The sequence below is a fragment of the Parasteatoda tepidariorum genome, chromosome X2 (genome assembly GCF_043381705.1).
Source record: "Parasteatoda tepidariorum isolate YZ-2023 chromosome X2, CAS_Ptep_4.0, whole genome shotgun sequence".
NCBI classification, from domain to species: Eukaryota; Metazoa; Arthropoda; class Arachnida; order Araneae; family Theridiidae; genus Parasteatoda; species Parasteatoda tepidariorum.
The window spans coordinates 27,475,916-27,503,095 of NC_092215.1; the positions used below are offsets into that span (position 1 = coordinate 27,475,916).

General features: G+C 28.0%; 1 protein-coding gene and 1 long non-coding RNA gene across 2 annotated transcripts in view; both read left to right on the forward strand.

Annotated features, from left to right (window-relative positions):
* The first annotated feature begins 207 nt into the window (after positions 1–207).
* Positions 208–8,968, forward strand: LOC107445689 (uncharacterized). The gene is made up of 2 exons (XR_001584281.4): positions 208–548; positions 7,277–8,968. It is a non-coding gene; the product is annotated as an uncharacterized lncRNA (long non-coding RNA).
* Positions 8,969–15,647: 6,679 nt separating this feature from the next.
* Positions 15,648–27,180, forward strand: part of LOC107445684 (Myosin heavy chain 95F jaguar) — a 33,157-nt gene continuing 21,624 nt past the window's right edge. The window contains exons 1-11 of the mRNA XM_016060155.3: positions 15,648–15,747; positions 20,302–20,356; positions 20,554–20,669; positions 21,527–21,596; positions 23,552–23,625; positions 24,594–24,723; positions 25,271–25,435; positions 25,529–25,626; positions 25,711–25,875; positions 26,544–26,709; positions 26,867–27,110. Of these exons, the coding sequence (XP_015915641.2) occupies positions 20,323–20,356; positions 20,554–20,669; positions 21,527–21,596; positions 23,552–23,625; positions 24,594–24,723; positions 25,271–25,435; positions 25,529–25,626; positions 25,711–25,875; positions 26,544–26,709; positions 26,867–27,110 (1,262 nt within the window). The 5' untranslated portion in view covers positions 15,648–15,747; positions 20,302–20,322. The remainder of the gene's footprint in view (positions 15,748–20,301; positions 20,357–20,553; positions 20,670–21,526; positions 21,597–23,551; positions 23,626–24,593; positions 24,724–25,270; positions 25,436–25,528; positions 25,627–25,710; positions 25,876–26,543; positions 26,710–26,866; positions 27,111–27,180) is intronic.

Consider the following 27,180-nt stretch of genomic DNA (forward strand, 5'->3'; position numbering starts at 1 on the left):
CATTCTCACTGCATATGATTCAGATAGCGCGTCGTAAATGTCATTCGCGCTTTATTGAAATTTCTAAGCACTGCGAATGGCTCTTAAGGATTTCGTCCCGCAACCATGATTTGCTCTCGTCAGGAACTTTAGTTAGCGTCATCTATAGGCGATTCTTGGAAAATTAATATTTTCTAGAAAGTGCCATTAAAGCGTGTAATTGCGGACGAATTCCAGAAAAAAAAGACCTCCACCAGTCTGACTTGCTGCTGTTGCTGGGACATGTGAGCATCGCCGTGTATTATTTAGGGGAATATTGAATAATTCTCTTTGAAAAGATTTTTCAATCTCATTAACCCATATTTTGTCCAAAACAGACTAAGAAGTTGTTTTTCATAGATATCTGTTTAATTTTAGTGCAAAGCTTTTTCTAAATAATTTAATTAAGGTCTATGGCTCTATATTCCCCTAAAATGTTTGTGAAATTTCGCATTAAATATAACACTAGTAATTTAAGTATAGCTAAATCTATTCTCTCTGTTTTATGAGGTTGGCTGCTAATAATTTTGGTAAGAATAGTTCTATGTATGTCATGTTGTGAATTTTATTGATGTTTTATTTCTTAAAAGAGATTAATATATTGAAATTACTGTAATTGAAGCTCTCCCTGTATTTTTAAGTAAAATTCATTTTAACTTATTTGCAATTGTTTAATTTAAATGAATGCATGGTCTTCAAGGCTTGTTAGTCTACAAAATGCGCGCTAAAAAACTTTCTATGGCATATTTGTCTACCTATAATTCTGTTAAAGACTAGCATTAACATTAACTGTATCAATAATTTATACTTAATATTAATCAGAAGTAAAATTAAGGGATCGAGTATTATTTATGTTCATGTTTTTACTTATTTTATTGCAACGTTTGGGATGAACAACTATTTATTAATAAAGCTAAGCATAGCTTGGGAAATAAAATAAAAAATAACTTAATTTTTTCATTTGCTGTATTTGTCAACTAAATTTTGGCGCAATTTTTTAATCTTAATATACTTATCCAAAGGAATGTATTTTTTTTAAGTACTGTTAATTATTGACATACCCTGTTGGAAATACAAGATCCAGGCATATCAGGTAATGACTTGGTCCTGTTGTATTTAAGTATGGGAGGTACTTCAGTGTTCTCCTCTTTGCCATTTTTGTTAAAAGAAGCAGTCATCCCTAAAAAATACTACCTTTTTATTTTTTCACGAGAAGATTGTTTTCTTAACCAATTATTTTCATGAGAAGTCCATTTCTGATTTATTTTGTTATTGGTAATTATTTAACATTAATGTCTCATTTTATTCCTTCATTTTAGTAAGATTTTTCTTATGTTATAGTTAAATTTTGCTTGATGTTCGGACCAAGGGATATTCATATCTCTTATTTGGAGTTTTTTACTGATTTTAAAGTTTATATTTTTAAGTAAATACTTTTTATTAAAAAATAAACTTAAATTTTTTCTCGTAATTTTCAGCTTAAAATGTAGGAAAAGCTTTCAAGTTGATAATCTTTTTTATTTTGGTTTGCTTTAACTTTTGTTATTTTGATAATGAGTGAGGATTACTTTGTGAAATGTACAAATAAAATAGCATAAAGGGGTAATTTAAAGTTCAGGATCAAAGTCAGTTATCATAATAATTACATATTTTGATAAATTTTAATAGTATGGTCATATTTTGATTTTAATGGTTTCAAAACTCTGTGCCCTTTTCTGTGAGGAAGTGCCCTGCCCTTTTTTTATTCCTAGGGAGAACTGTGCTTTCTTCATTGATTTTATATTAACCTGATGCATGTATAATTGCAGTTTCTATTCCCATTGGAAGGTCCATGCTGATCCATTCATTCCAATGTAGCAAACAATTTGTTTTTTATTCAAAAAGCTGAGTGTTAATAGTTTTCCAATTGAATAAGAATCAATGGGTGGGCAATGTTACACATAAATTTTTTTATACATATTATTGCTTTACAATTATATATATTGCTATTGCAATATATAGAATTACGGAATAAATTTGAAAAATCTTGTATTTTCTATATCAGCGGTGTGAGTAATTAAACCACTCTGCACCATGACACGAGGGTGCACGAACTTTGAGAGTCCACAATCCAGAAATAATACATTATATATTAATTTTTTGACACTGTAAATCTAAATACAGTTTTCCGATTGCTTTTTTCACTTTTGAAGTTCTTTCAGTCCATTTTATAGTTTATCCAAGTGAGTTTTCGGAGGTTATTTTTAGATTTTCATGTGTTTCTTAAAATCCCGAACTTTTTAATACAAATAAGACTCGCGACTTTGTGTCATGCATATAATCACTTTTGACCAGCTTTATTTGTGCCAATTTCATTGCAAGCCGGAGATTTTTATCGCTGTTTCGAAGGCATTTAAGCCTAGGAAGCTAGGCATTTCCGTGCGGTTTCAAAAATCTAATTTTTGGTAGTTTAAAAAACTGTTTTAAAACTTAACATTCATAAAATCTCTTATAATTCACTAACAATAAGTGTCCTAATGTTAAAAATATATGAAACTTAGTCCCAACTGAATGGTGAAGCTAATTTTGAGCTATAATGTGTTTGTTTTATTTTAAATAATTTTAGATGCCATGCAATTTCTTTAATTTGCATTTATGTTGCTCAATAAAGTATATTTTTCTTACTTTCATTCAAGAACATTACGGTTAGTTCATTTTAAAATTTACTTTTTGTATTACTGGATGAGATAAATAATAAAACTCTTTTCTCCTTGTTTATATTTTTAGATAAATTCATTTTATTTTCTTATAAAAAGGAAATATATATGTATTTTAAAAGTATAGATTGTTTTTTTTCCCCCCATTTTGGTTGAATTTAATGTTTAAATTAAGATAATTTCATGCATATATATTACTAAGTTGACCAATGAAACGAACTGTGTTTAATTGTTTTAAAATTTATAAGTTAATAGGTATAAATTAAAATGAATAATTAGAAATTTCCAACAAAAAATCCGTCAACATATCTAGATATTTTGGTACATAGCCCTTCATTCAAGAAGATTGTGCATCCTACTACAGTAGAGAACCGATTATCTGGGACGATCGCCAGGGTTGGCAGGTTTTTGACATGTGACAGTTTTTGACAGTTTAAACCATGGTTTAAACCGTNCATCGCTATTCCGGATAACTGATTTTACCGGTTTTCTGAATCGCTACAAAAAGCAGTTTTTTTTTTACTGTTAAACCCAACTAAAAGAAAATTATTTGGAAATAATCTTGAAAAACGAAGTACAGTACAGAATCCGGAAATCAGAAAACCGGAACGAAATTCGATAAATTTTACCGCCATTTTTTAAAAAAAAAATATTTCCTCATAAGGTTTTAGGGTTTTTCTTTCTTTTTTGGAAAAATGTTTACCTTACTATCATTTTGGAAATAATCATTAGTGTATTACTTCGTTTTTTCTTTTTNAACGATCGGGACCATCGCTATTCCGGATAACTGATTTTTCCGGTTTTCTGAATCGCTACAAAAAGCAGTTTTTTTTTACTGTTAAACTCAACTAAAAGAAAATTATTTGGAAATAATCTTGAAAAACGAAGTACAGTACAGAACCCGTTATCCGGAAATCAGAAAACTGGAACGAAATTCGATAAATTTTACCGCCATTTTTAAAAAAAAAAATATTTCCTCATAAGGTTTTAGGATTTTTCTTTCTTTTTTGGAAAAATGTTTACCTTACTATCATTTTGGAAATAATCATTAGTGTATTACTTCGTTTTTTCTTTTTAAGATTATTTCCAAATATTATTTTTTTTAGTTGGGTTTAACAATAAAAATGTCTTTTTGTAGCGATTCAGAAAACCGGAAAAATCAGTTATCCGGATTAGCGATGGTCCCGATCGTTCCGGATAATCGGTTCCCTACTGTAATACACTAATGATTATTTCCGAAATGATGGTAAGGTAAACATCTTTCAAAAGAAAAAGAAATATCCTAAAATCTTATGAGGAAGAAAACATTTTTTTAAAAAAATGGCAGGAAAATGTATCTAATTTTGTTCCGGTTTACTGATTTCCGGATAACGGGTTCTGTTCTATATTAAAATTTTTTAATTAACTTGAAGAATAAAAATAACCTATAACTATCTTTGAATATAGTTATTGTGATTTATTTCCTCATATTAAGATAAATTTCATTTCATTCTGGTTAGTCAGTCTGTGCAATGCAGAGTTTTAAAAAAAGCCCTACCTGGGTGGGTTTTTTTACGATATTACCTAGTTTAATGCTTTTTAGGTTTAATTTTTAATTCAAATGAGAACAATTTTAATAAGGAAAACTTTTGTACGAAAATAATTACGTTATGAATTAAAGAGTCTTAATGTTGTACTATCTTTTCATGCTGGTATTAATGAAAGACTTAATAAATTCTTTCCTTGAGTAAAAATAATAAATTGGGATCAGAGAATCAGAGAATTTTTTTTTTTTGTTTTATTTATTTTTAAACATTTATAAAGTAAGCTTTTTGCAGGCCAACAAAGTGCAAAACTGTTTATTTAACAATTTTTTAGTAGTTTTAGGAATTACTCTTTAAATTACATATTTATAGTTATCTTCCATATAAATATTCCAGAATCAATATATTTAAGATAAGTATGAAATCCCTTAAAATTTTTCTGTTCATCTATTTCTCATTACTAAAGAAACCCGTGGCAGAATCACAGCGACATTGTCGCAGAACGTTACAGAGTTCTTGCAGAAAGATTTTTCTTTTGAAAAAAATATTAAAAATTAGTACGTATAATTATTATGTTTGCTCTCAACTTATGACGATAGTATTATAAATCGATGTAATGTTTCTGTTATATTTTCGGCAGTTGTTGATATTGATTTTCACGTGGATATTAAATATCCTGATATATTTCAAACTATATGGAAAATTCGAAACAATATTGTTATTGATTTCTCCATAGTTTTTAAGTCCGATATTTTTTATATGATTTATTATTTATTACAACAACGTAATCTCGAAACGAAACGCGAATTTGAGGAACCCGATTCGCGTGATTTCGTCCTCAATCTTTTTTTCGGCAAATACAGACTTCATGATTTTTAATTACATTTTTCATTATGATAATTATTTACAATATGCGAAGAAGGAAATAATTTCTGTGCCCCCAACAACATGCGNCCCCCCCCCCCCCGCACACACAATTCGAGAATATCACCCATAATATTAGAATAAAAATTTATTACATGTATACACAACACTTTTATTATTTTAAATTAGTGACGTGTATGTTTGTTATTGTTAAAAGTATCTTGCAGAAAGATATTAGTGCTACAGTGTTTGTCACAGATAGCTGGAAAAATTCTGCCACAGGGCTAAAGAAATGCAACAACAAATACAATACAGGATGGTTTCCTGAGCTTGAATTAATTTTGGAGATCCATCATGTTTGACAGACAGAAGAGACTGGGTAAAATGGATAGGAGATAGAAATGAAAAATAACATTCTCATTCATCTCTTATCTAGTAAAGAATTTAAGCAAACTTCTTTTGAGAAAGAGGATAAAATGATTGACAGATGTTCTCATTTGTATCTTATCTAGTAACCTCTACTCATAACATATTCTCTTTTGTCTGTCAAACATGATGAATCACCAAATTTTAAGCTAACTTTTAAGAAAGAGTGAATGGAATTATTCAGTACTGTCAAAAACCCTTTATTGGGGATTGAAATGGTCTACAGGTAACTTAGGGCAAAACTATCTACCTAAGGCAGCACTTCCTCTGCTTTCACCATTAGCCTGTAGAAAGTCTTAAAAGGAAGTACATTAGTTTGTCTTGATTTTCAAATAGATTAAAAACTTTATTAAAGTTAGGAAACTATATGGAACTGGAAGCTACATTGAAATTAGTTTTAAGAGAAAGCGTCATGGAAATTTTAAACAATATTTTTGACAGTTAAGTACAAAAAATATTAACAAAAAAATCTTAAGAGTGTTGTGATCATGAATAAAGAAATTCTCAGCCAATCAAATACTCTTTAAGGGGCGAGATCAGCTGGCATGTGCGGAATTTTGAACCTCTCCCTAAATTTGAAAAAATCAAGATGTGTTTAAATATAATTCTATAAAACCTTATATTTTATAGTAAGAACGCATATCTTTATTAGTCAGTGTCAGAATCTTATTGTGATCTATTTTATGTAATGTAAATAATATATTTTGAAATAAACTTCTTGTTGGAAATGTGAATAAGGTTTAATTTTCAATATTGCGTTATGTCGTGATACAGAAAGAGTCTCCTGTTTTTTTATTTTGTAAGGTTGCAGGTCTGAAACTAGATAAAGTGGTTATGGAATATATTTATATATATTAACTGTTAAATATGATCTGTAAATTTTTATAAGAGACTATTGGAATGGGATGGGGCTTCTTAGCTATTTGTGTTCTCTGTAAATATTTGCCTCAAGATTTGTTATTTAAAACCAGCGAAGGGATTTTACTGGTTTTGTTACGTGACAAGCACTGCCTAGAGAATAGCATGCATATTTCAAAACTGGTTCTAGTTAAAATTTCGGAATAAGTTGAGACGGATATTAAAATTTTGGCTGTAAGCTCTGTTAATAGTTAACTTCGGTACACCACAAAGTGTAAAAATGACTAATTGTTCATTAACAATGAAATTATTTTATTTCAAGAATTTGAGGAATTTTTCAATGCATAATTACTCCTTCTTTTTAGAGAGAACATTTTTGTTCCAAATTCAAATTTTCTTCCTTTTCGACTCTGGATAACTAAACTTAAATCAGTGTTAATTGTTATGTGTTCAGTGTAATAGCTTAATTATTGGACTTATAGACAATGAAATATATTTTTTTAGTGTATTTTTTATTATTTCCAACAAATTAGCGTAACTTAAAAATATATTTTTTAATTTAACAATAGAAATATAAAAATTGTTGGCACTCTTGGCAGATGTTAGAAGTGCTCTCTACAAATATCCTTGTTGCAGTGGCTGTATTTGTATTTTGTATTGATGTATTTTTATATTGATTGAAGTAAATTTCAAAAAGTAACGGGTATGCAGCTATGCTCATCACCTTCAGATAACTCATTTTACTAGTTATGAAGGTACTGTGAGTTCAAGGGGAACATCTCAAATTAGCAAAACTAGCTGGCTGGCTGTTGTATTAGATGGTTGTTATCTAAGGTTATGTGAAGGACAGAAGACTTTTACTTTTTACTAATTTTAAATTCTTTCTTGCAGGAAATCAGAATCAATAATCAGAAATTATGTCTACTGTGTGTAACCCTGTTGAGTGCTTGAGAAAGCAGGTTAAAGAGCTGAATGATGGATGTATTAAAGCAGCACAGTCCTATTTTTCACCTTGGAAATCCAAAAGTGATCATGAATCTGTTGCCTCAAATTTTAAAGTTTGCTGTTCTACCCAAGAACTCGATAAGCAGAAAAATGCTTCTGTTCAATCTAGTAATTTAAAGAAATATTGCTTATCAAATTTTGATATAAATGCTTTGAGTCCCAATTCTTGGTGAATGTAAAATTAACCTTCTGATGTGAATTTTTTCTACAGAGAAAGAAGAGATATTGTAACATATTCTGCTATTCTTTTTGCTGTGTGAATTAGACCTAAATATGTATTAAACTATTTTGTATTTAAAATTTTGGAAGCTAAAATTTCTGTTTTAAATAGGCTTATGAATCCTTAAAGAAGTTATGCTAATTTGTGTTTTGTTAACTTATTTTCTCTTTGCTGTTAAATGTAATAAAAAAAAATAGAACATAATTGAGGAAATTTTATTAACATGTACTATTCAACAGAGCTGGTTATTTTTCATTGTTTAATTTTTTCTCAGCGTTGTTACCTCAAAATTGGCATATTTTCTGAATATTGCATATATATTTGGCATTATTAAACCATAGCGTATATTTATTTCACTTAATTTGACAATTTTATTATCATTTGTGATATGTTTTAAATGCACAATTATTGTAATATGTGTTTGTCATTTTTGTATCAGTTATTTGTTTTCAATTGACCTTTCTTCATTGGAAAGTATGTTTTTGATTTTTAGATATTTAAAACTGCAATATAAAAATACATTCGACATTTATGTCCATTTTCATTAGAGTAGAAATAAATTTTAAACAGAATATATGATTTTTTTCTATCCAATAATTTGGTCAGGATTTATCATTCACTGGATTAAAAAAAATTTTAGTTGTAAAACTTACCATTAAAGTATTAACATTTTTGACTTAAGACTTGTGACCAAGAAGTTGCAATTTTATAAGTCGTTGAATGAGATTTTCATGGTTATTCTAAGATTCAATATTTTGACTGAAGTGAATGTTTATTGATAACCTGATAGTATTTATCTGCTGTATCCTTATGTTTTTATTTCAATGTTACAAAAGCAGTTTGTATATATTTACAAGTTAAACACAGTTAAAGTCATAAAACAATTTGTGAGTTAATTTCTTAAACTTTAAAAGTTAACTTATTGATAGACTTGCTGTTCTTATTGGTAAGGTAAAAATAATTAAAATTTCAACTCAAATTAAAATTGTTATATTCTTTACGAAAATCACTTACTTTCAAAACACAATAAGTATGCAATTAGATGTTTAAAATGCAAATTATGATTTTTATAATTTATGAAAAATATTTTCATTTTATGTAAATCCTGTTTTTTCCAAACTTACATAAAGGAAATCTGTTATTGTATGTTGTAATTAATGTTTTTAGATTAAGAAAATTGTATATGATATGCATTAATTAATTATGTTATAAACTTAAATCATTGTCTTTCATTGTGCAACTTTTTATTAGAAATCTCATTGTTTTTGAAAAGTTTATTTTTTCTTTTGTATTTAGACTTACCTAATTAGCTCTTTCATTTTTTTTCTATCCTTGTTCAATAAACTTGATAATTTTTATTTGTTTTGACTTTTAATCCTTTATTATTTTTTTAATTTTTGTGTAGCAGCGTCTAATTTCAATCTGTTTTAGTCATCTAAATGCAATTTTGACATAATTGAAATGAATAGTTAGAGTGAATTAAGTTTTTTCAGAATATTCTGTGATCAAAAATAGAATTATCACCCTGAGTAACTTGCGTTCTAATGATCTGGGTTCTGTCTACTAAAATCCAGTACTTACTGGTTCAAGGGTTTAACTTCACATTTGCTGTTGCTAACATTGGTGTAGCATTAATGGGGGAGGTGACTGTCCCCTCAAATCTTTTATTTTAAATGAAAAGCTAATAATTTTAGATAGTTTATCAATATTTGAACAAAGTTCGTTTAGCACTTTTCTGTAGGTGGTACTTTTCAAAACCATTTAGAGATTTTTAAAAATTATTAATGATTTCAACAATAGTTTATTACAGTGGCTGCTAATTATTTAGTTTCATTTATGCTCTTGAATTTTTTGAATTATGGGCATTTTCTATTAACATAGTGAAATAATTATTACATATATTTTCTTTTTGTAACTGTTGAAAGCTGTTAGAATTGTCCGACTTTATTGTCTTATAGCCTTAAACTTCTTCCAGCTTGTTATTTATATTCTGAATTGCCCCAAGTATAATCTAATTTATTCATATTACTCTTATTGTTTAAATATACACTTATAATCCGGGCAGTGTTGAATTTTTATATCCATTAAAATAAGATTGTACAATTCCCTAAAAAAAGGCCCACACTGCGTTATTTTTTATCTAATGATCGGATCTTCACGTTCTAGGACTCACTCTTAATATTTTGAGGGAGTTACCTAAATTAATGCATTGTTGTGAGTTACGAAATCAGACACAACATTTTTAACGGATTTGGATTTCTGACCCCCAGAATATAAGGGTTGGCTGCAGTCTTGAAAATAGGACCCTTTAGCTTAAACCCCTTAATGTTAATTTTACTTTTTGCATATTTTGCCATACCTCCAAAGCCCTCTTTTTAAGCGAATGGAAACATTTTTCTCACAATTATAAAATTTATCCTAAAATAATTAAATGCAAATAATTATTTTAGTTAGTTTTTTTTATTTAGTATTAGTTTGATAAGTTTTGAACTGATGGTTTACATGCCGAAACAGAAAGTTCAAGCGAAATCGGTTGAATAGTTCCTCTGAAATCGAATTTTAAATAGACAACTTTAAAATTTGATTTCTGGGAAACTATTCAACCATTTTCACTCAAAAAAAATTTTTTTTTCAATTCGCCTAAAAAGTTCTCCAGATATGGTGAAATTCGCAAAGTAAAATTAACATTAATTTGTCTTCCTGATCAAACTATGGGAATTATATTTCCCAGACTGCGGTTACCCCTTTATATTTTGGGGGTCAGAATTACGAATCCGTCTCCATGTCCTTTTTTTCTTTCTGTATTTAAGTCCTGTGTTAAATACAGAAAATAACTCTTAAAATTAGTTGCTTACAAAATTTTCTTATCTCTAGAACTACTGGTATAAAAAAGTGGTTGTAGAATAAACAAAAAAATTGTTTAATCAGGGTTATGGTCCCCTCTTACAGAAATATACAGGTCTTGCTGCGTGATTTCATACTTGAAATGGGGCAGTTAATCATTTCCTGTGGCTATTTCATGCCTTCCGATTCCATCCAATGAGTGTTACGTACGTTCATGCTTGCGTATTACAATTGTTGAATGGTAATTTGTATTGTATCACTGTATGTACAAATCAATTTCATTCAAAACGATCTGTAGTTCTAGAGATAATCGACCAAGTCTGCAAGTTCTCTTTATTTCTTACACCAGTGTATATTAATTACAGCCTGGTTAAATTAACTTTTAAATAATTTTGAGCACATTATTATCTGAATTGTGAGAAATTGATTACTTTTTAACGCAATGCAAATAATGTGCATCTAAATGAATTTTGTTTGGTTTACTAAATGGAAACTTTTAAACGTTGTATGTACAGTGCGCAAAAAATAAACGGACCACCCTGATAATTTTTCGATCTAATTATAGGAACTTCACATTCTAGTAGGACTCAAACAGTATTGGCGATCGAAATGGGCTGCAGGTTGCGTAGAGCAGAACTCTCTACCTATGGCAACACTTCACATGCTTTCCCCATTAGAGTGTAGAGAGTCATAGAGGTAGGAAGTACGGAAGTCTCTTGATTTTCATATACATTAAAATCTTTTAAGTTGGAAAACTACATTAAACGTAGTTCTAAAAAAAAGCATTACGGAAATTTAAAAAAATATTTTTATTGCTTTTCCATGATGCTTTTCTTTCGAATTATGTTTAATGTAGTTTTCAGTTTTTCTAACTAACGTTTTTCTTACCTCTATGACTCTCCCAGGGACTAATATAGGGGATAAGGACATTTAACTTTTCCCGGGGGGTTTTAGAAAATCAACACGCTTTTGACAGGCCGGTTTTACGAACAAAAAGTGGCGTTCGCGTCGTCCTAGGGATTATTTTCTGACATCCCCGCCGTACCTTAGCATTGCGCGTAATCAGTGTTGATCATTAAAAAGCAATTTAATTTAAATTCTAAAATTTTTTCATTTCCGTAAACCAGTATATTATTTTGTATATTGCTTAAAGATGTCTATTCATTACTCATAATTTATTTGTTTGTTTATTGAAGTTTTAAAACCAGAGATCATTCAGATTACGAGCAATTATATACTATAGTTTCGGTTTTCAGAACTTGGGTTAATTAAAACCGAAGGAGGGATATTTGCTTATTCAACCATAGTTATTAGTTTGAAGCTTCTGGTTCCATTATAACTGAAGTATAGATGCTTATATTAGCATTTTTTAATATTTAAAAATATGATTTAACAGAACGAGTTTAAAACTAAAATCCTTTGAACTTTATAAGTTCACTATTATTGTTTTAAATCGTTATAATTAAAAATGCACATTGATGACACATTTTTTTCAACAAAATATAAGTTATGTAACCGTAAATTTGTTAAATTTTCCGATGAGAATTAAAAATAAAAATCTTTTTCATGAAAATAATTATTCGTAGCATTTATTATGAATTCGATTGTATTATCCATTAATTCCCGATCTTTATTAATACCTTTGCACAAATAATTATTCAAATTATTATAATATATGTATATCAGTATCAAAATCTCTCAATTCATTACTTAATGTCAGCGTAAGACTATCTGTCTTGCTAATTAATTGCCCACAATCAAATGCTCTTCATTTTGTTTTGATTTAACAAGCAATAAAGATAAAATAACTCATAATTTATGTAAATATTTAAACATTACTACCTTTATGAATGTTTTTTTTTTTAAGAAAACAATCATATTTTGCGTTGCACGTAAAGGGAAACCATGAAAATATCATTCAGATTGCTTGACGCTTAAGGAGTTCCAGTGAAATGCTCAGTAATAGTAATGAATTTTTTTTATATAATAAATCATTTTTTTAGCGTCTTTGACAGACAGTCAATTATTTCGGTGAATATAGCGAGATGCTCTTCATATTTTTTGTAATTTTTAACTCATTCCAAAAATCAAAGTAACGTGCAATTTAAATATCGGAGTAAAACAATGTTTATAAAAGTTATAAAAATAATTTATTTTAACCAAGATTAAGTTGAAATTAAAGTAATAAAATTTTGCGTTACACGCAAAGGAAAACCTAGAAAATGTTTTTCAGATTGCTTGGCGGTAATAGGATTTCAACTAAATGTTCATCTTTATCTCAATGAAATTATTTTTTTATAAGCAGCCATTTTTTATTATTAATCAGGCCTAGCCGTTGTGGTTCAGAAGATCAGGAGTCTCCTTGAAGTCAGGCTAACCGTGGGATGTTTTCCTCAAAATGTAACGTAAATGCGGGCTAGTTCCATCAAGAAGTCCAATATGGAGGCAAATTTCTCTCAATACTTTATAAAGGACTCTCCCTGTCTTTTGGATATGATTTAAAATTGAATTTACGGAGTTAAACATGAGTAGGCGTAAGCACATAATTAGGTCGGCTGTTCGACGACGGTTATAAAATTATGAAATAGATAAGGTATCAACTTGCTGAATATAAACGAAAAGCTCTTCTTTTTAACTCAACCAGTAAAACAAAATAAGCCACAATTTAAGTATCGAATTACAATTATATACTTATGAAAGTTATAAAAATAACCTATTTTAAATAAAATTAAATTATCAAATTTTGCGTTACATGCTAAAGAAAACTACAAATGCGTTTTTCAGATTGTTTTTATCGGTAATAGGTATTCCAGCTAAATGTTCATTATCTAAAAGAAGTTATTTTTAAATAATCAATAATTTTTTTTCTTCCCATCCTTGATAGATGGCTTAACATCTTTGTGAATATAAGGAAACGTCCTTATTATTTTTAATTCAACCCAGAAATCAAAATTACTCATAAGTTACTTGGAGTACAATCATAATCATTAAAGTTATGAAAATAACTTATTTCAATTAAGACTAAATAGAAATAATCAAATTTTGCGTTACATGCAAGGAAAAACCGCAAAAAAGTCTTTTAGATTGCTGAACGGTAATAGGATTCTAGCTAAATGTTCATTATCGCAATGAATTATTTTTTCAACAATAAATTTTTTTTTTATCTTCTTTGACGGACAATTTGTCATCTTAGTGGATGTTGTGAAACACTTTTCTTATATTTTTTACTTTTAACACGACCCAGAAATCAAAGTAACTTGCAATTTAAATATCAGAGGAAAATCATGCTTATAAAAGCTTTTGTAATAACCTATATATTATTTAAAATTTAGACAAATCAAATGTTGCGTTAAATGCCAAGGAAAACAACGAAAAAGTCTTTTAGATAACTGAACAATAATAACATTACAGTTCATTATCGCAATGAATTGTTTTTTTAACCATTAATATTTTTTTATCATCCTTGACAGACAATTTGTCATCTTAGCAAATGTTGTGAAACACTTTCTTATATTTTTAACTTTTATCACGACCCAGATATCAAAGTACCTTGTAATTGAAATAGAGGAGTAAAATCATATTTTGAAAAACTTTTTGAATGAAAATAATTAGAATTTCCATTACACACAAATGAAAACCAAGAAAACGTTTTACTAGCAAACTAATTGTACGCTAACAGGCAATAATGAGACTATATCTCAGCAATTATTATCATTTTCCTATTTCTTGTGCTTTATATGAAATTTAATGTTTTGACTAGCTTGGAATGTTTACTAAAATGTTCTTTATTTTATTTATTTATTTATTTTTTGTAAGTACATAAATTGTGTGTTTTATTTTATTTCAAATATTTGAATTTCAGAATGATATAAAGAATTAAATTTTAAGAACATATTAGTTTTTTTTTTTTTTTTTTAAACTTTAAAATTCACGAGTTATAAATCTTTAAAAAAATCTGGGAAAAAAAAATGCGTCATAAAATTTGCGAATTTCAGATTTTTCTGGCAAAGAGACTGAATGTTATCAATTATTATTAATCATTACAACTTATAAAAGTCAAATAAAAAAAGAACAAATTATGTACAGCTACAATAAACAAAAACCGCAGTTCACTAGAGGGCGTGGATATAGAGTACAAACTAGTTACTAGACCAGAGATGTCAACGTTCACCGTGACGTCCGTTTGGTCGAGTGATTGATCTTTCTGCCTTTATATCTATGGACTCTCCACACGCTAATGTGGACAGCATGCAAAGTGTTGCCATGGGTAGAGAGTTCTGTTCTACGCCACCTGCAGCCCATTTCGATCGAAATTCTTTGATCGATTGGAAATTCTTGAAGAAGGATCAGTCCCGCAGTGGACTGATCGTTAAGACACGGTTCCCAGCAGATCACCGAAGTCAAGCATCACTGGCTGCCGTCAGTGTGCGGGTGGGTGACCACTTGGATTAGGCTGCGTAGGGACCGAGGGTGAGCGGTATTGGTCCTCGTTGAACTGTGCTACCGTAAAGTGCTCGACTTCGCGCGCAGGTCGTCGGGCTACCGAAGCGGGGATGCCATCCCCTCCGCAGAGGATCAAAATTGTGATAGCATGTCTTCGGTTCATCCTCCGGGATGTATCCCTGACCGTCGCCAATAGCCCATTGTGCAGCTCTAGTGCGACGTAAATGAACAAATCAATCAATCAATGAAGAAGGATCAAAGATAAAAATAAATAAATATTTTATTTCAGACTGCGTAGTTGTGGAAAGGAAGGAATAATTTATCCCATACCCTTTCAGAAAAAACTCCCTCCTCTGTGAACTTCGAGAAAGAGGTCATGACTCCTAGCTAAGCGAGAACGATTAAAGGATAAAAAAAAAGCCATTGACCACTTTCTTATGACTATCGATAGTTCAAAACTTGGTACGATGACTGGGATTCCCTTCACCGCTTACTTCGGACATCGGGGGTTGCGAGTTTAGGATTTTGTTTAACTATTAGACTGTGGATTCCGATGAATAGTGACTTCGCAGTCCACGTTTGAAGGCTGTGAGCTTCTTAGATATCCAGGGCAGTAAAAATATGACAAAATAACGGTACATCTCTATTGTGAACGCCATCTGTGATTAGAATTCCTCCACGGTTAATTTAGTAATTGAAGTTATTTAAAGTTAACTGTATTATTAAACGGAAAAGTTAAGCTGCTGCTTACCTACATCCGGTTTCGGAACAGTTTACTGACTCTGACAAGTTGTATTGTTGTTGTTCTTAGAAACCATTCAAGAAGCATCGTTGAAGTTAAATGTCTGATGTAAGTTTGAATGATGATTGGAATAAAACGAATGTGTTACTTTATTTATTTTTTGTCATTTAAATAAATTTTTTGGGCTTTTTTAGCAAAATTAATTTATTAATGTAGTCCTTTATTTTCGTCGAAAAGAGGGAATCATGTGTTTCATATTTTAACTTTCGATATGAATCATGCAATTACTAAGCTATTTCTTTTAATACAACTTACAAGTTAAATAATTTATTTAGTGAATTTCCAGATTGCTTAATTTAATTTTTGATTGTCATTATGTTTAGTTTAATCAGTTTCTGTATTACCCCCCGAATTTCCTTGCATCTTACGAAATTTATAATAAATAATAGAATTAGTTGTGCATCTTGTTGATCGAAATAATTTTAATTTTAGTTCGATATTTTAATGCTTCTATATGTAAGGAAGTTGGTTAAAATTATATTCATCAAATGTCAACATTTGAGGAATATGAACGTTCTTTATTGTGCCTACTTGTAAAATTTTTCTTACACAATTTTATTTTTGCATGTAAACAATAGAAACAATTTATATTAAAAAGTTAAATATGTTGGAATTTTGAAGTGCCAAATACAATTAAAACCAATTTCTACTATAACAGATATTTTTCATTTTTTTTCTTTCAAAAATCAATATTTTTATCAATTCTGATATTTTGAATCTAAACTTTTTTCAAAAAGTAAACCTGACATTTCTAAATTTTCATTTTTTAAATTAATTGTGTCAATTATTTAATATATTTATCTGAATTTCCCATACGTTATAGATATTCACCACTCTCAATATAAATTATAATCTTTTTTAAATATGAGGTAAAATTTCTATATAATTCGGATCACAAATTTATATCCCCCCTTAATTCCTAATGCAGAGATTATGGGGTTAAATATTGTATTTATTTCATTAAATTAGAATTTAGGCAGTAAGTTTTGGTCCTGAATAAAAAAAGTTAATAACCGTCCCCAAATCCGTTCTTTCTGGCTTGCCAATCTTGATGATCAATTAAGCTATGTTTGATTTCATTTTCTAATCAATGAAGCATTAATTCATTCTAATATTGAAGCATAATGAATGAAACTTTAGTAATAAAAAATGATACAATTATAAGCACATGAAATATAATTGCATGTATCCTACATGTATTACTCACATATTTAGCATGTATCCTACGAAATATAAACACATGAAAACTCATATATTAATCATGTATCTTATTTCTTTTCTTTAAAATGGTTCTCGGGATTACACAATTTTTTTTGAAAAAATCATCAATGTTTGATTCATCACAGTAATCAATTTATTTAAGTATAAAATCAACTCTACAACCATTTTTATTCCTTTCACATATTATAAATGTACTTCTCATTTCAATTATAAACAATACAACATTCTTATGATTAATTTAAAACAAAGTACCTTTAAAATTGATGGCCACAAGCTGACAGACAAAGATTCTAAACAGTGCTTCGAAAGTAATTTGAACATTCCTTACAATCTGAGTTAAAGTAGTCTGAATTTTCCTGCAATATTGATTACTTTACCTTAAAAAAAACGGTGTAATGAATTCTGGGCAATTGCACTTTCACTTAAAAAAAAGAAAAGAAAATTCAACATTAAAGATTTTGTGGATGCTTCAAAATAATTATGAAAATTCATTAGTAATCAAATCAACCAAACAATTCATTATTCTTAAAAAAAGTTAATTGAAATTTGGTCAAAGTTATACCAGACTTAACAAAAGAAAAAAAATCACTTTGATCTTCCCACTCTTGTGATCGTAAGTCATGTTTGTCTGTGTGAACACAAGTTCAGTTCAAACACCAAATTGGATGCTATTATTGTTGTTGTTCATAAAACAATTTTTCGCTAAAAAATCGGTGCAGACTGTTTAAAAATCACAGCTTTAAAACTTGATAAAAGTCATAACAATTTTTAAATCAGTTTCATGTTAGTACTATATGAATTTTTCTCCAAAAATTCTCCTAATTCTAATTATGAAAATTAAGTTTTTAAATTTTCTTTTTCTATTTTTTTCTTTAAAAAAAATATACTAACTGATCAATATGTACCACGTTTTAAGTGTATATAATAAATGAGATAATGTATATATTAATGTTTGTCTTAATGTTAATAAACTTGAAAAAAATTTCCCCATAAATTTTTTAAGCATGTTTTTTATTCATATGTTCTTTTTGTTTTTAATAATTTTTGTTGTCAATGAAGTATTTTGTGTGTAAACAACTATTAAGTTAACTTTTTAAAATTCTAATTTCGTCTAAGTAAAAAAGCAGTTTAAATATTACATAAGCACCTAACGGAAGCGAGGTTTTGGGATGCCTATTTTTTTCGATTTTGGATTTACTATATGGTGTGAGCAATGCTTATGTAAGTCATTAAAATCTCCATTTTCGAAATTTTTAAAGCAAAACAAAAATTATATGTGGGAAATTTTTGAATTTGGAGTGAAAGTTGAATTTAGGGAAAGAAAAAAAAAGGAAAATAATTTCTTTGAAGAATTTCAGAGTTAAAAATTCTTGACTACAAAAGGAAAACACAAAGGATTCCTAAACTTCTTTACATTTTATAAAGGAATTTTTTTTTTTTTTATATTGTGCAATGATCCATCTTTCATTTGAATTTAATCTTAAAATTAGATTATTCGGGTGACCCGGGATAATTCACGATCACTCTGTTTCTGGGGTTGAGGTTTATTTTTTAAAAATATTATATTTTCTTAAATTTGAGAAATGGACAAGAATGCTTGTACACTTTACTAAAGTATAACTACATTTACTTAATAATAGTTTTTTGTTTAATCTAACACGATAAGTATCTTTTAAAATGCTTTCTGTATTTTCCATTTCAAAGATAGGTTTCAAAATGTGCACATTTCTGCAAAGATAATTCTTAAGAAATATTTTGAGTTACTTTCTTTTTCTTTGATATCAAAATAGTGTAAGCTTTTGTTTAATTGTTTCACATCTACTGTAAATATTATAATTGATTATAGGAAACTATATCAAATCTTGCCTCCTACAGATGGGGTAATTATTGATCACTGGGGTAATTTCTGATCATTGTTATTTCTTCTTATAAATAGTATAAAAAATAGCTAATAAATAGTTAATTGTCTTTTCTTAAATAACAGTTCATATTTATTAAGTGGAACAACTATAAAATATATTTTAACTATAATCACAAAATTTGTTTTTAACTGTATACAAGACAAATGTGTTCTGATATGCACCATTTCTAGCTTGTCTTACCTTGCTTCTATCTTAAATTTATGTGTGTACATTGTTAGAATAATTTTTAAGTTGATAAATTAACCTAATATAAATATGGTGAGAAATTATAAGCTTAAAAAGGATACTAAGCTTCTAGAAAGCAAAAATAGTGAATTTCTTTTAATGATTGAAAATGAAAATTTCAGTGTGAGAGCTGCTGCCAGAGCTGAAGTGTTAATCTTTATTCCTGATTTTAAATAAACAGTTTTAATAGCTGCTTAAACATATCTTTTTGGTTTATTTGTTTGATCTTAATGTCTTATTTGTTAATTACCATTGTATAATTATTTTTAAACAGTCCATTTACTATAGAAACTGGTGCTCAGTAATTACCCCAGAAATGATCAAGAGAAAGAGTAATTCCTGATCACTAAAAATTTAAAATCTTTTAAATTCCAAATAGATTTTGAAACAAAAGAAGGTAGCATAGGACTCATCTCATATAGCCTTAAACTTCCAGTAAATATTAAAATTCTATCTTGAATAGTTTTTTCACAAAATAGATGTTTGCATTTTTTGATCAGGAATTAACCCAGGTCACCCTACAGTAAATATCAAAATTGAAGCAAAAACCTAGATGGTGTATAACTTTCATAAGTGAGCAAAGGAATGGTTAGCAATTTGCTTATTTTTGTGGACTAGGGGGTAGGAGTTCCAAAATTACTTAAAATATGCTTACATAATATTTGAAGGACCACTAATAACATTATAGTGAAGCCCTGAATGTGATCGCTATGCAGCATTAATTTGAGATTGCTACTTCTAGACAAATAAATAATAAACAGCTGACAAATTACAATTACTTAAAATGGAAATCCTGCTTGAAAACTTTTTTGTTTTGCTTAAATTATTAAAAAAAAAAAAAAATTAGAGTTTTAGAACATGAAAAATAACATTGATATGTTTTTCTTAATAAAAAATATAGTCAGACTTATACGAAATCTTCATTTTAAAAATTAAATAATAAATGACAAGAAAGAAATTTATTTAAAAGATAGTTTTGCACACAGCTTTAATTCATAGTGATGCCTAACGAGATGTATCCTATCAGTATTCTATGAGCCAGGCTTTTTTTTCTTCTGTAGTTTTGGATTGTAAATTTTAGCTGACTCACTGTGATGTTACGCTTCTTATATATAAATTTAATCAATTTAATTTCTTTTATGTATAAAAATACTGCTTTCGAAGATCATATAAATTTTGTATTTCAACAAGTAATGTTGATAAATATTTTTATAATCCATCTATTTATTTTTAGGGTTGACAAACTTCAATAACAATGGTTGTGGCAGATTCCATGGAAAACAAGAGAGGTATGAATTTTACAAATGGAGTTTTTACTAATTAGTTTTGTATTAATTGCTATTCATCATACTTAGGAAATAAGTTCCATTTTTTTATTGAGCTATTCTGTTGCTATTTTATTATGATGTAGTAATTTTTAAATATAATTTTGCTAAAATTTGAGAGTTTATGTATTAATATATTTATTTTTTAAATTTTATTTAAGGTAAAGATGAGTTCCCTAGAGTTTGGGTTCCTGATCCAGTTGATGGCTATTGTTTAGGGAATATTGTAGACATTTTGGCTGATACAGTTTCAGTACAGCTTTTAAAATCTAATCAGGTAAGTGTACTGAATAATATTTTGTGTTAAAATCTTGATCGAATGACTTGGCTTTAGCTTATAAAATGTGCATAAAAATCCTAACATTTATGACTGTTTTGTAAAGAAGGCAAGAGGTAAAATTAATGGTGAATTTTATTTTTTTACTGTCACAGGGTGCATAGCATTTTTAAAAAGGGCTTAAAAAAGCTTATTTTTGTTTTTCTTTTTTTAAAAGCCCTTAAAGGTGCTTTTTTTTATTCGGGGTTTGTAAAACGTGCTTAATTTTCTATCTTTTAAAAAGATTTTTTTTCTTTGCCGTTTCGATTGTCATTCTAAATTACAAAAACTGCATGTTTTTCACAATTTTCTTTGCAATATTTATCTTAGTAACTTTGTCATGATTATGTAAAGTTTTTGAAAATGTTTTTAAATTTTATTGATTTTATGTTTATAAATTAAGAACTTTAAATGATAGAAAAAAATACTTTTTATTACTGCACAGATCCTAATTATGATTATTTTTTGGAAACTGATTAAAAATATTTTTTGAGTACTAAAAAGGTTCATATTTTTTGTTGAAAAATCTGGCTATGCAGCCTGTATCAGATTACCATACTTTAAGTTGATTTTTTTACAATTTTAATATTGACAACTATAACATCAAGTTTTGAACGATAACATTTGGGTCTGTTTGAAGATATTATCTTGATTTTTTTGTGACTCTGTTTCTCCTTATATTTGTTAAGCTCGCCAAGTCGGCTGATGATTTAAATTATGATTAAATGTTTATTTCTGGATCAATTTGAAGGCAATTTTTGTGGTTAATGTTGGGAATTTACTTTAGTTTGTTGCATAATGTTTTATTTTATTTTTAGATTCGTCAGGAGCTGTATGAGAGTACTCTAGCTGCTGAAGAAATTGAAAATAAGGATGTTGATGATAATTGTATGTATATATTTTCCATACATTTATCTTATAATGAAGCTAATTTATAGAACTTTTTTTCTTCTATTGAACTCTTATTTTTATAGTATTTGTTTCAAATAATAGGTTTCTTTTACTTTATAACAGCTGAACTCTGAATTGCTTAATATTGTTTTAGATTTGTCAATTTCAAATTCATTTTACATGCGAACCAATTTCATTCTTTTCCCCATGTAAATGCCAGGACTTTACACTTAATAACATTTGAGGATTTATTATTCTTATTAGGAGCATAACAAATTGTAAATTATACTGCAATATTGGTAATGTTTAACAATATTATTGTAGAATGTATGTTTTTATCGATATGACGAGTATTGGTGTTTTATCACGGCAGTATATTTCATTATCAAGAATTTAACTAGTAATTCCAATGAGCTCAGAAACTTTGTATTTGACTCTGTTACATATAATTTCCTTCTGTTTGCTCTTTGATCATTTTTCATACAAATCTTAAATTTTTGGAGCCAATTCAAGTAGTATTAAAAATATGTAACATGAGCTGGTTAATGTAGTCTTACTGAGACCTAAAGCAATCATTATTTTCTCCACTGAAATGAATTTATAAAAAGTACTTAATTATATTGTTAATATAATCATGTAAACAGCCTTTTCTGAGCAGTAATAGAAGAGTAAAGTATTTTTTCTTTAATAAAAATTTCTATTATTAAAACAAAATAAACATTTATTAATGATTTAAAAAAGTATTTCAAACAAAAAAATCAGTTGTTTAATAAAAAGAAACTATATGTGTTAACATTAATACTTTTGCATAACATGATACAGATAGTTGAATACCACACGGTTTTGTTTGAATTTAAAAATATTCTATGCAGCCCTCTTTTAATAAAATATTAAATATAGGCTTGTATAGACGAATCAAAAGCTTTCAAGCAAAATCTTTTGATTCGTCTAAGCTATATGCTAGCTCTTATGCTTGAAGCTGTCTGCTTTTACCTTAGTTTAAGAAATAAATTCCAAAACATCTTACAGCTTTTGGCATTCTAAAATCAAAAAACATTTTAAACATAAAGATAGAATTATTGCTCAGCTGCTAGAATAAATGTTTTAGACACCAAACTCGTACGCTAGTGGTTACTATGATTATAAAAATGTCACTTTTTTAAGACAACACTAATTGAAAACTTTGTAGTAGGCAAACCTCCAAGGGAATCAATATGGACTTTTTTTACGTGTTGATCAGCAAAAGCATGAAGAAGGAAATAAACATTAAAATGGCTATTATCCGAATCTTTAAAGCAGTATAAAAAAATATTGAACAAGTAATATGTATGAACTTCCCGATTGAAAGACATTCATTGAGTTCACCAATGTCTTCCCATTATAAATAGGTTATTTCTGGATATGTGGATAACCTCAAAACAATTTTCCTGGTGGCAGTTCCTTCTTTTTGCAGTAAAAACACTTAAGTTGTAAAACTACATGACAGATTAAATGAAATAAAACTTTTCTTTTTGAGGTTTATTATTTTTTTTTAAGGAGAAAGTTTACTAAATGGCTTAGGGATAGCAGCTACTTACATGTTAATTGAATTTTAATCATGGTATTTTCTTATTCATTATTGTGAGAATTAGAGAAGTAATAATATAAGTAAGATAATTTGTTGTTGAAAGATAAAGAATAGTTCTGTAAAAAAATTTTTGTGTATCAAACTAATACACAATTACAGTTGTGACTAAGGTAATTAAATTTATTTGGGATTACAACTTTTTAAAAATTAAGCTTTATTAATTTTCATCAACTGGAATAAATAACTGATAGAAAAATTGTTTTAATTTTTTTGTTGTTTTGATATTATCTTAAAAATTATACATTGTATGAAACATTTTGTTACCTGCATATTATTTAATGTTTTACTTCAAAATAAATGTTTTTTTTTTTCTCCATTTCTACAGGCAGTCTCATGTATTTAAATGAAGCAACTCTGCTTAACAACATAAGACTTCGATATGAAAAAGATAAAATTTATGTAAGTAAATTATTTGTCAATAGTTAACATTTAAATTCTTAAGTAACAATTAGCACCTCTCCCAAGAATGGAATACATCTACTTTTACATAAATATGTTTTTCTTAATAAAATTATTAAAAAGTTAATTGTTTTGGCAGCCATTAAAGTTACTTATTAGATAGATGAAGAGTACAGTTTTGGATTACTCTTCATTATTTGGTTATAACAAGTACCCGTTCTTGTATTTATAAAATTGAAAGTAATACAGAAAAGAGTTGGAAGTGCACAATGAATTTAATATTATAAACAGTCATTTCAGGGCTATTATACTTAGTACATTAGCACATCACTTCATTTAGCACAAGAATTTCACTTTTTTTCCAAGATATATATTGCAGCTGTTTTTTTAATTTTTTTTATTTTTTATCATTGTCTGCTTTGGCACAGAGGAAGTTATTTTAGTTTTGGAGCAATTATATGTTCTAATTGTTTCTATTTGTGTTTCTTAACTTTTCTTTTTATTTATTTTAAGATAGAAATAAACCTTATGTATTTCAATTTTTTTTTCTCACAAGTTTCTTTTGTATTTCTCTAACTTACTGTTTTTAGTGTTCTCAACACCAATAGTAATACGTAAGCACGAAAGGGGGTTGAAATTTGCTTATTTATGACAAGGAGGGAGGAAAGTAAAAAATTGCCAAAAATATGCTTAAGTAATATTTTACCGACTTCTGATTAAATTTTTTATTTGAATAGTGTGTCCTCTATTGCTAACATCTTGATATGAGTTAGAAGAGAGCATTAAAAAAACTAAGTGCAATATCAGAATAATGCTGTATATATTGTTATCATTTGGCTCATGTTTTTATGTAACTAGTGTAGATAATGCTGCAAAAATGTTTTCTCTTGCCAAATTAAATGATACATTTATTCTCAGATTTTTTTTTGTAGGTTATCACAATTAATTTGGTATTTCCTTTTTCTTAGACTTATGTTGCCAACATTCTTATTGCTGTTAACCCATATTTTGAGATCAAAAATTTGTATTCTTCTAATACTATTGCACAATATGAAGGGAAAAGTTTGGGAGTACTTCCACCTCATGTATTTGCTATAGGTAAGATTCATTTTTATGAATTTTTAAAGATTTTGTGCCTTGAAAAATTTAAAATAATCATAAAAATCCCTTTTAAGATCATGTAAACTATTCTCTAGAGATAGCTGTAGTTATTGACCTAAATTTAAAACAAGGCAATGTTTTTGATGTCTTATTAATATATAACATCAAATAAAAATTCCAATAAGGCAATTTTAAAAGTGTTTAAACTTATATTGGTTATAAACTTTTAGCTATTGTGTTTCTATGAAGAAAAAAATCTTACTGTTACATAGTTTTCTTTTCTTTATCTTAGACATTGTTATTTATCTAAGAATATATTAAATCTGAGTGAAGGTTTGAGAATGTGATAAATCTTTGATAAAGTTTCAAAACTCAAAACAATAGTCCATAGCTTTTTCTCTTTGACATTAACTAGAATAATCAAATTATAAATGTTCCTTGGGATATAATTATTATATGCATTATATGAAAGAGAATCTTATATTTTCACTTAGCTGACAATATATGCTTTTTTTTAAAGAGAATCTTATATATTTTCACTTAGCTGACAAAGCATTCCGTGATATGCGTGCATTGAAATCAAGCCAGTCAATCATTGTCAGTGGGGAATCTGGAGCTGGCAAAACTGAGTCTACCAAGTATATCTTACATTATCTTTGTAAATCTTGGGGCTGCCATGCAGGACCAATTGAGCAAAGAATACTGGATGGTAAGAGTTTAAAATATTTAATTGATTATTAGTTATCAATTACATAATTTGTGTGGGATGTAATAAATGATAAAAATTTTTGAATTATTACAGCTAATCCAGTTTTGGAAGCATTTGGCAACGCCAAGACCATGAGGAACAATAACAGTTCTCGTTTTGGCAAATTTATTGAAATACATTTTAGTAGCAAGGTAAATTGCTTTTTACATTTAAATAAATGGAAAAAATAAGCTGTTGGCTTTGACTTTTTAATTAAATAAATACCTTTTTTTTAGTTTTCTGTTGTTGGTGGATTTATAAGTCATTACCTGTTGGAGAAAAGTAGAATTTGTTCTCAAAATGATGGCGAAAGAAATTATCACATCTTTTACCAGCTATGTGCTGGGGCCCCAGCTGAAATGAAGAAAAAATTGCAATTGTCTAGTCCTGATAAATTTCATGTAAGTTTTATTTATTTTTGAATACTATTTTTCTCTTATTAATCTTGTGAGAACAATTATTCATTTGTAGTTGTATTTTCTATTATAAGGAAAAACTAGAATTAACACAAGAATTATTGCAATTATTTATTTTAATTTTTTTCCAATATTTTGTTGCAAAAACATAATACCAGTATTATATGTGTTGTTGTGTGTAAACTTATTTTATTAACATTTTAAATTAAAATTGTGGTAAAGTATTTATTATTTTCAAATTCCATATCTGTTTGATTAAGCATCTTCAAAATATGTATACACCTTAATTTTTAGACTTTAATTTTCTTTTTGGAAAAGACGCTTGTAATTATGCAATAAATAATTCATTCTAGTTTTCAAATTCTTTGATAAAAAGAGCACTAATGAGAAAGACACAAAAAAATGCTCCTTTGTTTGGAGACAACCATTGTTCCATAGAATTACTACAGTATTTATACTACTTATTGCAATAAAATGGATATATCTTATTCATAAAAAGTTGATTACCTAATGATAAATATTCTTTTTATAATATTTTAAAATTACATTAATTTGTGACATTTTTGACTATTTGTGATAACGTTTCTTATTTGTCATTTGAAATTTATAACATTATTTTTACTTAATAAAATAAAAAATTCTTTTTTTTTAAGTATTTAAAAAAGAGCTGTACCCAGTATTTTACATCATCAGAAACTGAGAAGCTGTTGAATCAGGACTCTAAATCATGTGACCAGAAACAAAAGGGCTCTCTACACGACCCTATGCTGGATGATATTCTAAATTTCCGCACATTAGACAAAGCTCTAAATAATATGGGTAAGATTTTGATTTTTTTTTAAATTTTGGCTATTGTTTTTTTGAAAATTGTCACTATGCATTTTGTTGTAGAAATTTGCTAGTTTTCTTAGGAAAAAAATTGATTCATTAGAATTTCTTCTGACTTTTAATATAATTTATAACTCAATTTTGACAGGTTTGACAGATTCTGATCGGCTGAATATTTACACTGTGGTAGCATCAGTTTTACATCTAGGCAATGTTGCTTTTGAAGATAATCCAGATGACTGTAAAGGGGGATGTCGTTTAGCACCTAATGCTATTGAGAACTTGCGCATTGTTGGATCGCTGTTACAAGTTGATTCTGAATTTCTCAAGCAAAGTTTATTAAGTCGAGTGATGCAAACAAGTAAAGGAGGAGCAAAGGGAACTATTTATATGTAAGTTATCTATTTTTAATCTAATTATCTATTTTAATGTAAGTTATCTATTTTTAATTTAACTATCTAT